The following is a 15189-nucleotide window of genomic DNA, read 5'->3' as shown; positions in this document are numbered from 1 at the left end:
AAATAGCAATAGAGTTAAAATCTACTGTTTACTCACAAAACAAACAAGTTTGTGTCAAATACAAAGAGTTCTGTTGTTACAGCGTGCCCTACAATGAAATAATATATTTATAAATGTTATAAATTTTTTCTTAAATTTTTACACATCAAATTAAATTGGAGAAACTGGTGAAGCTTGTTTCTGATTGCTGAAGCTGAGGGTGTTACAATCCCATGTTACAACCCTCCCTGGTCTCCTGTATATGTACAGATTTAATTGCTTAAATACTCCCTCACTCTGGTTCTGCTGGGTGGTTCTGGAACTGGGCCGATGGTTGTCTTTAACCATTCAAAATGTGTCTCTTTTATTTATGAACACGCTGCGAGTATAAAACACACACGCACTCACTCACTCACACACATGCATATGCACACGTCTCCTGCTTCTGCTGGGGTAAGACTGGACATGCCTGTCCAACTGCTCTGCATCTGCATGTGCTTTGTCTGTCTGCGTCTTGCTGACTGACATGACCCACATGAGCAGAACTGCTGTATGTGTGTGTTTCTCTCTGTGTCTCTCTTATCTTGTGCATGATGCAGCTTGTGATGATGCTGTATGCTGTGGTCTTGGTGCTTGCTAGATAACTGCATGCTTAAGCAACTTCTCTAGAGCTTCGCTGTCATAGTGACATCTGCTGCTGACAAGTGTTGTCATAAAAGTAGGCAATGGCCTTGGGTTGTTTTTAGGGATGCAACAGTACCCCTATTTTCAGGTTTGATATGATTTCTGGTGTCAAGAAACAGTTAGATTTTCAGTATTTTATGTGGTAAATGTATTTTTTCTACAGAGCTCTGATTATGTACTACACTGATTGGATTGGCTAAAAAATACATTTCTTTTCAAAACGAAAGATCACAAAGTAGCATGTCTGTTGATAATATAAAACACTGCAGCTGCATTATGAACAATATAAAAACACTGAACTACCTCATATAAAACCTTATATAGCATGTCTCTTTTCAACACCTCAGAATTTAAACATCATGTCACAAAAGCACAATTAAAGTATGTGCATGTGTTTATTAAAGTCTGCACTGAATCAGACATTAACTATTAGTAACATTAACTATAACTTTCTTCAGCATTCTTGGTTTCCACAAAAGCTGGCAAATTATAGATTCTCAGAAGAGCCTAAGGGCTTATAGGCACTGTGGTTTTAAGTTTGTTACACTGCTCTGATGCTCTGTTGAAATTGTTACACCCTGTCGTTGTTTTTACAGAACAATAAGACATGTTGTAGGTCAGACGAAATGTTAGAAACAGTTTAAAAGGTAGAGTGGTTAACTAGACAGTTAAAAGTTCTGACATGTAATAAAGTATTTTTTATTCCTAGGAGTACATGAAACATTTAAATTAACCAAATGGACAAAAAATAATCATTAGCATCTTTATCTACAAAGCAATCATCTCATTGTCTTTAATGATGAGATGTTTTATTTCATCCTCGGACAGCAAAAAGTTGCATCTTACTTAATTTTTTACATTCAGTTTAAACCACATTAATATCCCAGAGAAAATTTAGAAACAGCTCAAAAAGCTTGTCTTGACAAAGCTTACATAACATGTAAGTGTTCTTTGTTCATTAATCATTCAAATGAATCAAATGGCAAAAAATCTACAGCATATGTATTGACAATTTCAGCTATATTCTTTGCTCTACCTCTTAAGTAAGGTCGGGGGAATAGAAGAAAATAAAGAGTAAAACAGTTCTTTCTCCACAGCCCTTAATTTTGTAGCTCCTTTCTCCCTGTGTGTCCTTCTCTCTGTCTGAGCTACACTAATTCTGGCTGTGCCGTTCTGACCGTTTCCTCTGTAGGAACCAGGAGGCGGGCCCTGTAACACATGAGCGCAAGTCTCAGACTCTGCCTGTGTCCCGCAGTAGAGCCGGAATGATGCACGCTCGCTTACAGCAGCTCAGCAGCCTGGATAACTCTTACACTTTCAACCACAGTGAGTTCCAAACCATAACACTGAATTCATTTTTCCATACATGCATTAGATTCTTCGTCGGCTTACCATCATCACCCTTATCATCAACATGACATTCATCAGCATCACTGGGATCTCTCCTCATTTGAGACAACCTCACAGCCCACTCCACAGCTCCTCTTGCTATTAAAGGACGTTTTGAAGCCAGTGGAAGCTTTTGTGCTTCTACGGTGAGGCAGGGGTGTCCCTTATCCCACATAATAAAGCAAGTCTCTCTGTTTTCAGTGTCAGAAAGATTGCCAGTGTTCTTGGAATTTCTGTAGACCATGGTAAGAATTACTCAGTATAACAGGCAGCTTGAAGCTAGCCGATATTTTAGTAACACTCCCCATGATTCCTCTCTTCATAATACTATCATCAACACATCGGTTATTCCTAGTACATTCTTAAAAAAAAAAAAAGTGGTACCAAAAAGCCTTATTTGGAATAATGACAGAAGAAGCACTTTTGGTTCCCTAAAAAAAACATTAAGTTGAAAGTTTCTCTAGAGAAACAAAAGTGATTTTCTAGAGCATTGCTCCAAAGAAGCCTTTTGGCACCTTTATTGTTAAGAGTGTACATCATAAAACTTTCTTAAGGGCCATATTGACACTACAGGTGCCCATGCCCTGTTATAGTGTGTTAAGAAAGAGTATCTTAAAAGGTTTTTGTTAGAATGGCCATTAGTTTGTAACGAGCCTGTTTTGCACACCTTCCACATCCATCTATTCATACCCTCTTTCATTCTTTTCCCACCATCTCTCATTTTTTTCCGTAAATGCATTATAATAGCTGTACAGTGACGTGAAAGTATGAACACCCAAAGTCAAAATTTCTGTAACTGTGAATAGTTGAACAAAGTGAGTAGAAGATTAACTGATCTCCAAAAGCCATAAAGATTAAACAGTCTTTTCAACACTTTAATTAAAATACTGTATTATTTTTGTTTTGTACAACGTTAGAGCAAAAAAAAAGAAAGCAGCACCATGCAAATGTTGGGCAGCCCAAGAGATTCGAGCTGTCGCATAACTTTTGCCAAAGTTTTAGACCTTAATTAACTTGTTAGGGCTTTGGCTTGTTCACAGTCCTTGTTAGAAAAGGCCAGGTGATGCAAATTTGAGAGCTTTATAAATACTCTGACTTCGCAAAATTTGTCCCCACAATCAGCAGACGTGGGCTCCTCTAAGCAGCACAAGAATGATGGAGGTCAAGTTGAGGTCTGGAGCTGCTCATAGGATTGCTATAAAGGCAAATCAAAACCCTGTTTGACTGCAGAAGACCTGTGAATTTAAAATAGAACTTTTTGCCGTAGCGAGCAAAGGTATGTTTGGAGAAAAAGGGTGCAAAATTTAAAGAAAAGAACACCTTTTCAACAGTAAAGCATGGGAGTGGATCGATTGTGCTTTAGAATTGTGTTACAGCCAGTGGCACAAGGAACATTTCACTGGTAAAGGGAATGGATTCAATGAAATACCAGCAAATTCTGGAAGCAAACATCATACCATCTGTAAAGTTGAAGATAAAAAGGAGATGGTTTCTACAACAGTATAATGATCCTAAACTTCAGAATCCACCATGGCCTACCGCAAAGTAATCTTGCTTAAAATATTAAAGAAATGTGTGATCTTTACACCTTTTGGAAATTAGATCATCTTTTCTCACTTAGCTACTCATAGTAACAAAAATTTTGGACTGGGTTGCCCAAACTTTTGCATGCCTCTGTATATAGGAAATGTAATTCCAAAAGTATGCTTACATTTCAGTGTGTACTGAATCTGCTCAAATGTATCTTTAATTGTAAGCTGTGTTAATTTAATTTGATTGAGTACAGACACCTGCCTGTGTTCATGTAGGTAGAGAACAGTTTCATTTGGAATTAATTTAACAGATGTTTTGGCAGAGTGGTATTATTTAGAGCTTTCTTTGTCTCTGTGTTTGTCTGTGTAGCATACAGCCATTCAGATGCCGATGTGTTGAACCAGTCGCTGCTGGAGGCGAACATTGCTACTGAGGTGTGTTTGACAGTGCTGGACACACTAAGCATCTTCATCATGGGGTTTAAGGTATGACATGGCACCACAAAGTAGTTTCTGTATTTATTCTTATAAATATTTAGCATGTGAATCATTTTCTAGCAACAAGTTATTACTCAACAGATTAGTTGTGAGAGTACAGTTCATTCTAAACTCCAAATATAGTTATCAACCTTCATTTCACATTTTACATGCTTTTATCCTATTCTCTCTCACGCTCTGTCCTCCACTCCCTCAGACCCAGCTGAGCTTAGATCATGGCCACAACCCACTAATGAAGAAAGTGTTTGCAGTCCACCTGTGCTTTCTGCATATCAACCAGTCAGAGACAGCACTCAAGCAAGTCTTCACTTTCCTGCGCACCTTTATCTATAAAGTAAGTGTCATGTCATTGTTGACCACTCAGATTATTCCATCCTTGGGGCTGATATCTAATGTCAGGTTTTCTGCAAGTGGCTGTACATCAGTAGCCAAAGCTAATGAGCAGTAATTCAGAATTTGGCTATTGGTGTATCGCCATTTGCAGAAATGACTGCTGGCTATGCTGGTATATGGGTATTGTCTAATCCAGATTTGAAAAGACCTGGTAAAACCCCCTTTTGCACAACACATGCAGGGAAAACCACCACATCTATACATACATGGGTACTTCAACAATGTCTCTTTATTGTGTCCTCCCCATCCCCACATTAGCCAACACTGTGGAAAGAATTGGCATAGAACGATCCAGAATAGACTAAAACAGTAGGAATACAATGGAATTGATCAGACAGTATAGGCTATGGCATACAAACTCTATAAAGCTGTGGTTGATAAAAAAAGAATGGTGAATGGGGCAGTGAATCTGGACAACGATTAGACGGAAACACTTGGACAGCAACTATGAAAAGAGCGAGGTGTTGAAATTGGATCCAATCCTAACTGAAGAAGAGAATGCAACAGCCGCAGTGCCAGATGTACCTTGTGTTCACGTTATTGCATAGTTTTGCCTGTAGCCACACATCAGCCCACACAGTGGGCTGTTTGCGACAGAATGATCAGTTATTAATGACTTTTATTTTTATCATATGAGAGAATGTTCAATTATACTAAACAATTTATCAAAAACTATATTTGTCAGTTTAATGAATACAATAAAAGCTCATTTTAAACAGTTTATATGAACATTTCGTCCCATGTCCTGTGACGGTCAGTTTGACCTTTTTGGCCTTTATCAGTAAACAGCAAGATTTTCTTTACTTAGCAACATAAAAAGCTGCCACCATGCAACAGGAACATTAATGTTTCATTGTTCTTTTTTCACAAGTGACAGTGATTCATTGAATGTTTTTCTTACAGAAAGATATAATATTTTTCTTTATATATCCTCTGTTGTCATATATCAGCGCTGGCTCTTATAGATTAATTAATAAATGATTATCAAAACTGAGAATTTAAGTTTGATATTCAGACATTTCCTATGACACACTCAACAATACAAAAATATTTTAAAATTAAAATTATTCTTTGGTGTGGTGTGAATTAGCATGTAAAATCCAAATGGTCAAAATGACCTCTATGGCCATTCTAGTAGTTATGTAATTCTGGCTTTTGTAGTGTTAATGTATGAGTATGATCTCATCAATACCCTATTTCACACGAACAGAGATTTCACTGGTCCCCCTACCCACAGCTTACAAGTTACTGCCATCCCCATCCCCATTCCCATGCAGCTCTGTAGTCTGAATGTCCAATTAATTACTATTGGTTTGTTTATGAATCACATGCAATATTACACAGTCTTTTTTCTGCTTTATTTTTGTGTACAGTTCCCATGCACATTTTTCGAGGGCCGTGCAGACATGTGCGCATCCTTCTGTTATGAGATCCTGAAGTGCTGTAACTCCAAACTCAGCTCTATCCGCAGTGATGCAGCTCACCTTCTCTACTTCCTCATGAAGAGCAACTTCGACTACACGGGCAGGAAGTCCTTCGTCCGCACACACCTACAGGTCACACAGCAGCACTCTTTCTGAGCAGCCTGTTGACTTCCACTGAAAACTTTGTTTGCTGTTAGATACAAAGTACAGACCTATTATTTGTACTTGACTGAGCATCCTCAGTATGTCTGGGTCTTATAAGTGATGATTTGTTTTTCTCTCCTCAGGTGGTGATTGCAGTCAGTCAACTGATTGCCGATGTCATTGGAATTGGTGGGACAAGATTTCAGCAGTCTCTGTCCATCATCAACAATTGTGCCAATAGTGACAAGACCATCAAAGTTAGTGAACTCCAACAAATAACCACAGCACACACTGTACTTTACATAGGTGTCACTGCACGGGAAAATGGCCAGCTGAAAGTGTTGGAAAAATGTGGTGGGAAAAAAACACATTTTTATCCCTCATGGTTTCTGTAGAACACAGCGTTCCCATCCGATGTGAAGGACCTGACCAAGCGGATCCGGACAGTCCTGATGGCAACGGCTCAGATGAAGGAGCACGAGCGAGATCCAGAGATGCTCGTGGATTTGCAGTACAGCCTGGCCAAGTCCTATGCCAGCACTCCTGAACTACGCAAGACCTGGCTGGACAGCATGGCCCGCATCCACGTCAAGAATGGAGACCTATCTGAAGTATTAAACACATTCTCACTAATTCAAATCCACATTAATGCGTGTGTGCCTGTCCAAACATATACACAAGGATGTAATGTTGTTTTTCTTTTATTTGTCTATCTCTGCAGGCTGCTATGTGTTACGTGCATGTAGCAGCACTGGTAGCTGAGTACCTGCGAAGAAAAGGTGAGCTCCATACACACAGGAATACTAGCACCATTGACCACTGGATGCTGCTAGGGATCTACAGCAGTGCTTTTTTAGTAATAGAAGTGTTTTCTGTTTTAAAGTAATAGGTGGAAAATTAAATGTACAAAATGTCCCCTTAAGATGCCAATCAACCAAGACATGTTTGTGGCCAAAATTTGCTTCTTTATTTTTGCACTGGAGCTAAGAGGCTAATTTGCTTGGTTAAAACCAAATGCTTAAATCATTATTTGACTCGACCATGTCAAGTTAAGTGATCTGAATTAACTTCTGTATTATGGTTTCTGACAGTATATGACATACTGTTATCAATAAATATGGATAAAAGTATGCTACTCAGCTAAATATAATAGTAGCAGCAATGTCTGCCAAGTCCAAGTTTTGTCTGTACTTTGATCCTTTTCTATAGATAACAGTATGTCTTATCATGTCAGAAACCACATAAGCTTGTCATGTTGAGATTCCTCAAAACACTACGGTTTGAGACAAGGCTGTGAGATGAATCAAGCAGTTTGCACGATGCCAACTGGTGGGGTGCAAACTTCATTTACTTAATTATGAGCTACATTAGCCTCAGAGCTGCAGTGCAAAACTGAAGAAGCAAGCTATGGACACCAAACTTGGTATGAGTGCTCAACTCCATAAAGATAAGAAGAAATTCTGTAATTTTTTTTTTTTTTTTACTGCTCTCTTGATAACACTTATAATACTGACAAAGCACTGTTGAGTATGTCTATTAAAGGTGTATTAATAATAATCTTGTAATGGAATTTTGTTTGTTTTGATTTCTGTAGGGATGTTTAAACAGGGTTGCTCTGCGTTCCGAGTGGTGACACCCAACATTGAGGAGGAGGCATCAATGATGGAGGATGTAGGCATGCAAGACGTACACTTCAATGAGGTCAGGACCTGTCAGTCATACAGCTACAGTTAATCACTTCAGTGCCAGCTATATCTCTCAGTAACCATTCAGTTATTGAAGTATAGTGGAACTATCACTCTCACATTAGAAACAGTGTTCAACAGCTTGTGGTTAAGCTTGTGCACATTAGTCATATTGATAAGAGTGCAGTATAAAAGCACCTGAGAGATAACACAACACTCCTGTACCTGTGCCTGCTTGTCAGACTTATCACCTGAAAGGCTGATACTCAATCACAGCACAGCACATTTAATGTGTCTGGTACTGGGTAATTACCACAGCATGAGTGCCTACTGTTTCTTTGACCTTATACTAATGTTATATTAAAAATGTGTGTGTATATGTGTGTGTGTATATATATATATACATATATATATATATATATATATATGTATATGTGTGTATGTATGTGTGTGTGTGTGTGTGTGTGTGTGCTTGCTATATATATATATATATATATATATATATATATATATATATATATATATATATATATATATATATACATACACCCATACACACATTTTTTTTTTTACATAATTTTTGCATTGTTGCATTGCTCTTAAATTAGAGTAAAAGCAGTTTCTTACAGTTTTCATCTCATTCTATGTCCTACAGAAGCCTATGTAAGATTGTCTTTAGACAAACACATTTTATAGCAAAACTTTAAAAAATTAACTCCTCTGGTCCTGTTGTGTGTGTGTGTTTTTAGGATGTGCTGATGGAGTTGTTAGAAGAGTGTGCTGATGGACTCTGGAAAGCAGAGCGATATGAGCTCATCTCTGACATCTACAAGCTCATCATACCCATCTACGAGAAACGCAGAGACTTTGAGGTACAGGCATAACCAACTGCCAGCTTAGTAGCTAAAAAAAAAGACAATTGCTGAACCAAGCCCTTAGCAGTCTATCCTAATCGACCAAATCAAAAGGAGTTGTAATTATATCCATAAAGACTATTATTATTTAAATATAGATTTGGCAGAGACTGTATTTAGCCAGGAATTTGGCATGGAGCATAGTCATGTAATGGGCAAAACTAATAATAATCATAGTAATAATAATAATGTAATAGTAGTGAATGCTGTTTGAGTGCATTGGGATATTCAGCTTTGAGACTCAGAGTTGTGTGCATGCTTTACACTGTCAGTTCTATGCTGCTTTTGTGCCACACAGGCAGAAAATGAGAGACAGTTGCACTAGGTAATTAAACTAGGTGGAAAAAAGAACAAATCGTTTAAAGAGCTTTAATTAAAATCTTATTTGCTAGGTCTTCTTTACTTTAAGCAATGAGCATCATGATACATTGTATTTACCTCTTTCACTTTTGGCAGAAACTGGCTCACTTGTATGAGACACTCCATCGTGCCTACAGTAAAGTCACAGAGGTGATGCACACAGGCAAGAGGCTACTGGGAACCTATTTCAGAGTGGCCTTCTTTGGACAGGTAAGAAAGTCTTGTATGAGAAGAAAACTCATTATTTTTTTTCTTACATGATATATAATGCTCACATATTATCAAATGAGTGGTAACATCTTGAGTCCGTTTACACCGTTAACATGTTTTTTGTGTTCGAATCATATCCGGATAAACTTTGGCTGAATTCCATTTACACTTTTCACTAAAATGGGTCCCAGTGCGATCAGATCCGATTGTAATTTTCCTGAGTAAAAACACATCAGTGCACGTCATTTCTGTTTTTCTTTTGTTTACTTTTTTCCCCCGTTACGAGTTGACAAGCTTTGCTTGAACACTTTTATTCGCCCATTGTGCAAAAAGGCGCTTGGTTTGGGGATAATTTCAGCCTCATGTATCCTCCATCTTTCATTTTGGTGTTTATAATCTCACCTGCTAGTCCACACTCAGTAGACGCATTTCTGCTCACGTAATTTTATACGGATGGCAAAAATGCATTGTTAAATGTGGTCAAGATCCGTCTCTGACCACCTACAAATGTGGTTTGAGTGACCTGATCGTAATTTATACACAATGCATCCTGAGTGTGTTTACACCAGGCTTTTTATGCGATCAAGTGAAATCCAAACATGATCCGATCACCAAAAACAAGTGTTGATGCAAAGTATAAACAGGCCCCTTGATCTTACGCAATGAACAAAGCTATTTTCAAGTTTCTGTCTTAATCCAGCATGAGCACACCCTATTGACTCTGCCATTATCTGTTCATTAATGATTTAATCTCTCCATTTGTGTCTTTTGTAAAGGCTGCGGTAAGTCCTGTTACAGGTTGGCTGGTTTGAGTTTGCAGTGTTCTGCCATTTTCTAACTGATCGTACAGTTTTCTTGCTTTGAGAGGAAAACAAATTGTTGAATTCCAGAATCAAACCTCATAGGAATCTGTGCGATGGTGATTGAGTTTTACAGACTCCATTTGAATCTACTAATGATTCCTATAAATTTAGCATGCTTAAGTTCTGCTCATTGTAATACTCTCATTGTAAGAAGACTTTGGGAAAAAATTGGATGTGTTCTTTGGCTCATAGCATTTTAGCCTCATCTTCTCACTAGTGTTTCTGCATGGTAAACTCATAACACTGTCCCATCTGTTTTATGTGTACTCACCTGCATAAGCACACACCTTAACCAGATCAACTTTGTGTGTAGTTCAACTGTGCCTGTAATTGTAGCCTCTCCATATTGAAATATGGGTTCCCCTTTTCTAATCATTTGTAGCTATAATAATCATATCTATTTAGATGATAATAGTACTGGCATAAGCCCACCTGCACTTTATCAGAAACAACACCTAACATGACCGTCTACCTTGCTAAATTACAATTAGTCACTGTAGCCTGTTTGTTGACAGTTGGCGCTTTTGTGTTGGCCATCTCTAGCCCTTCATTGATGGCCAGTTCTTGACCACAGAACTGCTTTTGGCAGAATGTTTTGAGTAGTGTACCACTCTCAGACTAGTGACACTGACGTGTATAAAAACCTCAGCCATACCACTGTGCCCAATACACTCATACCTGCACCACACACACTGTCACATCAGGACCATTGCCTGCTGAGAAACGTCTGAATAATATCTGGGCTCGTATTCATTAAGGTTCTCAGAGTAGGAGTGCTGATCTAAGATCTGTTCTTGTCAGTAAAGTCTTAAATAAATAGGAGTCTGACCTAGTCCTAGAATCCTGGGAAGCTTTGTGAATACATGCCCTGGTCAACAACAATCCTTGTGGTCAGAAACTGACAAATGATGAATGGGGTAGGGAGTAGCTGACACATTGTGTATAGTAACATATTGACTTCTGTCTGTAACTGTGCACCTACAGAACTATGCAAAAGTCAGTTACCATAAAAGATAAAAACAGAACTTTCTAAAACTTAAGTTAAAAATTATTAAAGAATATAGAGAAAATGGGACTCCTAACAACCGTTCAAGACCTGGTAGACCACCAAAACTGTCGCTATCACATAAGGGAGAGGAAAACAAGCTCCACTCTTGGAAGTACAAGATGAAGGTTTCTAATAAAGTGAATGCTGAGTGTATACTGTAATAGTTCCTTTTGTAGGAATGTGGTGTGACTACTTGTCTCTGTAGCAATACCAGTTTACTGACTGTGTGACTGGGGTTGTTAAGGTAATATATCAGATGAGAGGCGAACATCATATAGATCTTCAGACATCTACTGCTTTGTGGTTGTGGTAGTTGTGACTGCAGTTGTTTTAATGTTGTCTAGGTGTAATGCATAACATCCAGATTAATCCATTTCATGAACATGATGTAATGTGACTTGGAAATGGATATGTAGCTGTAGTTTGTCAGTGTGTTTCATGCTGTTTCATATGCAAATGAACTCAATACAGTAGATGTAATACATGGTTATGTGTGAAGCTGTGTGAAGATTACTGAATATAAGTTCTTGATGGATATTTTCATTTCATTTTGGTTTTGTTGTTGTTCTCAGGGATTCTTTGAGGATGAGGATGGTAAAGAGTACATCTACAAAGAGCCCAAATTCACTCCTCTGTCTGAGATCTCCCAAAGACTTCTCAAACTCTACTCAGAAAAGTTTGGGGCTGAGAATGTCAAAATGATCCAGGATTCTGGCAGGGTAAGCGGCTGTTTCTGCCAAAATGGAGAACATTGTGACAAATATTCTCTGCTGTAGATGCATGTTTGTTTGTGTTGTGTGTGTTTTCTTATCCATGTGTTCTCTCTGGAGCAGATCAACCCTAAAGACCTGGACTCAAAGTATGCGTATATCCAGGTAACTCATGTCACTCCCTTCTTGGAGGAGAAGGAGCTGGTGGAGAGGAAAACAGAGTTTGAAAGAAGCCACAACATCTACCGTTTCGTCTTTGAGACACCCTTCACAGTGTCTGGCAAAAAGCAGGGTGGCATTGAGGAGCAGTGCAAACGCAGGACTATACTCACCAGTATGTAGCCCTTAATTTGAAACTGTGTTCTAGCACATTATTCAGCAATATAATACAAGAGGGAGTGTGTTATTGTTAATAACATTACAGCTTCACAGCTGTGATTCAGTCACAGGCATGAGCTGAAGGAAAATGCTGAAATATTCCTTTAATAGAATCATAAGCTTGTATAGTCCATTGTCTCATGCAGAGCAGAAAAAAACAGAAGTTTTTACTGAGCCTGGTACTGATTCCTGAATTTACATGTTAATCTATATTAGGACCCCTGGAAACAGCTGCTGTAAAGTATGTTTAAGCCTTTAAAAGGTTGAGTAGATTATTTGTAAGTAACCATTGGAAATTCTGAAAAAGCAGAAACTCATTAACGAGTCTGTAGTAATAATGCTCCATGTGTAATCTCCATAAAAAAAGATTAGATTTTAGTGTGTCAGCCAAATATCAAGGCTGCCTGTGACTCTTCATCAGTCATGTTTTATAGTTATATGATCCACCAGACCCCAAAGTCCAGTTCTTATCTATAGAGGCTGATGGTGTTGATCTAGCCCACAGCTTTGGGAGAAGCAGGAGTGGGCCCTATCTGAAAAGCTGTTTTCTATTAGAAGTACTGCCCTGAGTTTATGCTGTAAGTTTATTACAGTGTATTTGATTTTGTAATCGATGTTATAATTGGTTTGTCATATTAGTTTATTCTAGCTGTGTCTGCTGTAGACTACAGTACATCCAAACATATATTTTTCAAACCTTCTTTGTGCTTCTTATTGCCACATGCTGTTTTTCTCTTTTTAGCATTCATTTACTTTGTATTTCTCACATTCGGTGACTGAGTTTGTTTTCCTTCCTTCAGCCACACACTTTTTCCCATATGTAAAGAAGCGTATAGCAGTGATGTACCAGCACCACACAGACCTGAACCCCATCGAGGTGGCCATTGATGAGATGAGCAAGAAAGTAGCTGAACTACGGCAGCTCTGTGCCAGCAGTGAAGTGGACATGATCAAACTCCAACTCAAACTGCAGGGCAGCATCAGTGTTCAGGTACACGTGCACCCACATACATAAACTACCCATCGAAAGTTTGAGAACACGTTGTCTTCTCATGAAATGTTCCACATAATTGGAAAAACAACCATGAAAATAAAATATTACAAATTTCAGCTTCATGTTCATCAAAGTGTCTTTATTTATTATGAAAAGTACATTTTACAATGATTGTTTTTCTAAAGTATTGTTAAAAGGACATATTTAAAACACCTTAAATACATCAAAATGTGTATAAAATATGTGCAGTATGACTGTTTCTTTTGTCAGTTGAAACAGCTTTCTGTTTAATATAGTATTACATACTGACAAAGAAAACAAATTTGTTACTCATTTATTAAAAACAGCTTGAATGACTAGGTATCCTCAAGCTTTTGACTCAGTATAAAAAATGCACCCCCACTTTAAATTACCAGCAGCCTAGATATAAATGTACATCTTGATAGGTGCAGACCTACATTCTGCCACTGCTATTTGATTGTGCTCATCATGCTGTTCTTACTTTAGGTAAATGCTGGCCCATTGTCCTACGCCAGAGCTTTCCTTGATGATACCACATCCAAGAGATACCCAGACAACAAAGTCAAACAGCTCAAAGAGGTCTTCAGGTAAGTGTTTATACTCTCAGCTACACTTAGGTTGAGATTCTACAGTGAAAGATTCCAGAGAGCAAACTGTCTTCTAGATGATGTTACGTTTCTGTGTTGTGTTGTGCTTTGTGCAGGCAGTTTGTGGAGGCATGCGGCCATGGCCTGGGCATTAATGAGAGACTGATCAAAGAGGACCAGCAGGAGTATCATGATGAAATGAAGGCCAACTACAGAGACCTCACCAGGGAACTCTCTGCCATTATGCATGAGCCAGTAAGTTAATAAGATAACTAAATACACAGGCACACATGCTGTGTTTAGTTGTTTCACTTTCCATAATTCTACATACAGTACTGTGCAAAAAACCTAGGCCATCTGAGAAAATGATAGCCATTTGTTTGGACAGAAAGCATTTGTTTGTTCAAAAATGAATAACAATAACAATTTTATGTATGTGAGTGTTTTAGCATAAACATTTCCGAACCGAACTTCAAGCAAGTCCTGTATTTACGGACACCATCCAATATCTAGTTTGGCTAACTATTCCTTCATGTAATTAAATCAGCTAATGGAGTTGAACAAATCCATACTGTGGCTGGAGTGCAAAGCGAAGTTAGGAACCAAACTCTGATCTGTATAAGTGTATCATCAATAACTTTTTTGAAAACAATGCATTCTTGTTACTTTGTACTATATTTATGTTTATTTGTATTTATTCTAATTTTATGTCATGTTTTAACTAGCGAAAACACAATACCGAAATAAATAGGTTTAAATAATTTTTATGAATGTCTAAGACTTAAGCATGGTGCCACATTTAAGCTCCTGAAACAAAAAAAAATGTGTGCATCATTTCTTTCCTAATAGTTGGTTAAGCATCCAAATGCCTTAATTAGTGTCAATCAGGTCAGGTAAGGATTACACCAGTCTCTTAAGCTATTTGCGGTCCATTTTAGTCCACTCTTCCACTAACCTTATGCTTCATGTTGGAGCATAACATAACAATGACACCCCCCCTTTCCAGGAAGACAACTGTAGGGTGTTTGTATGTGATTAGTAAACAGACATAATAAATACTGGAACACTTTGACTGACCAGCAAAATCATCAGGCCTCAATCCCAGTTCTCAATATAGAACAGAAGGTGAAATGCTGAAAAAGTCACACAAACTCTGGCTGAAATGTGCACCTAGTTCATAGAAGAGTGGACTAAAATGGACAACGCTGACAGGATTGGCTCCTTTATTAAGGCAATGGGATGGGAAGCCAAGTATTAAAAAAGCGTGCAAATAATTTTTGTCAAGTGAATTTGCATAGATGATTTGTCTGTAGTAGTGTGGTGTTATATATATTAATGATGTTAACATGTGTAACATTCTTGTCTTTTTTTCTTTG

General features: G+C 38.0%; 1 protein-coding gene across 9 annotated transcripts in view; it reads left to right on the top strand.

The window, feature by feature from the left end:
* Positions 1–15189, top strand: part of zmp:0000001200 (dedicator of cytokinesis protein 9) — a 110173-nt gene that overhangs the window by 93676 nt on the left and 1308 nt on the right. For 5 of the 9 annotated variants that reach the window (XM_036567236.1, XM_036567257.1, XM_036567228.1 and 2 more), the window contains 15 exons: positions 1856–1989; positions 3955–4070; positions 4279–4416; positions 5849–6031; positions 6187–6300; positions 6439–6654; positions 6765–6822; positions 7638–7744; positions 8478–8600; positions 9099–9212; positions 11696–11842; positions 11957–12167; positions 13012–13202; positions 13713–13813; positions 13930–14068. In XM_036567236.1, coding sequence (XP_036423129.1) covers positions 1856–1989; positions 3955–4070; positions 4279–4416; positions 5849–6031; positions 6187–6300; positions 6439–6654; positions 6765–6822; positions 7638–7744; positions 8478–8600; positions 9099–9212; positions 11696–11842; positions 11957–12167; positions 13012–13202; positions 13713–13813; positions 13930–14068 — 2092 coding nt within the window. Of the gene's footprint in view, positions 1–1855; positions 1990–3954; positions 4071–4278; positions 4417–5848; positions 6032–6186; positions 6301–6438; positions 6655–6764; positions 6823–7637; positions 7745–8477; positions 8601–9098; positions 9213–9988; positions 9995–11695; positions 11843–11956; positions 12168–13011; positions 13203–13712; positions 13814–13929; positions 14069–15189 lie in introns of all 9 variants that reach the window. The other 4 variants (XM_036567245.1, XM_036567213.1, XM_036567221.1 and 1 more) reach the window with 1 other exon arrangement.

This window comes from Colossoma macropomum, unplaced genomic scaffold, assembly GCF_904425465.1.
Source record: "Colossoma macropomum unplaced genomic scaffold, Colossoma_macropomum, whole genome shotgun sequence".
NCBI classification, from domain to species: Eukaryota; Metazoa; Chordata; class Actinopteri; order Characiformes; family Serrasalmidae; genus Colossoma; species Colossoma macropomum.
Note: the sequence above shows the minus strand (reverse complement) of the source record. Positions and strands in the feature narration are given on the sequence as shown.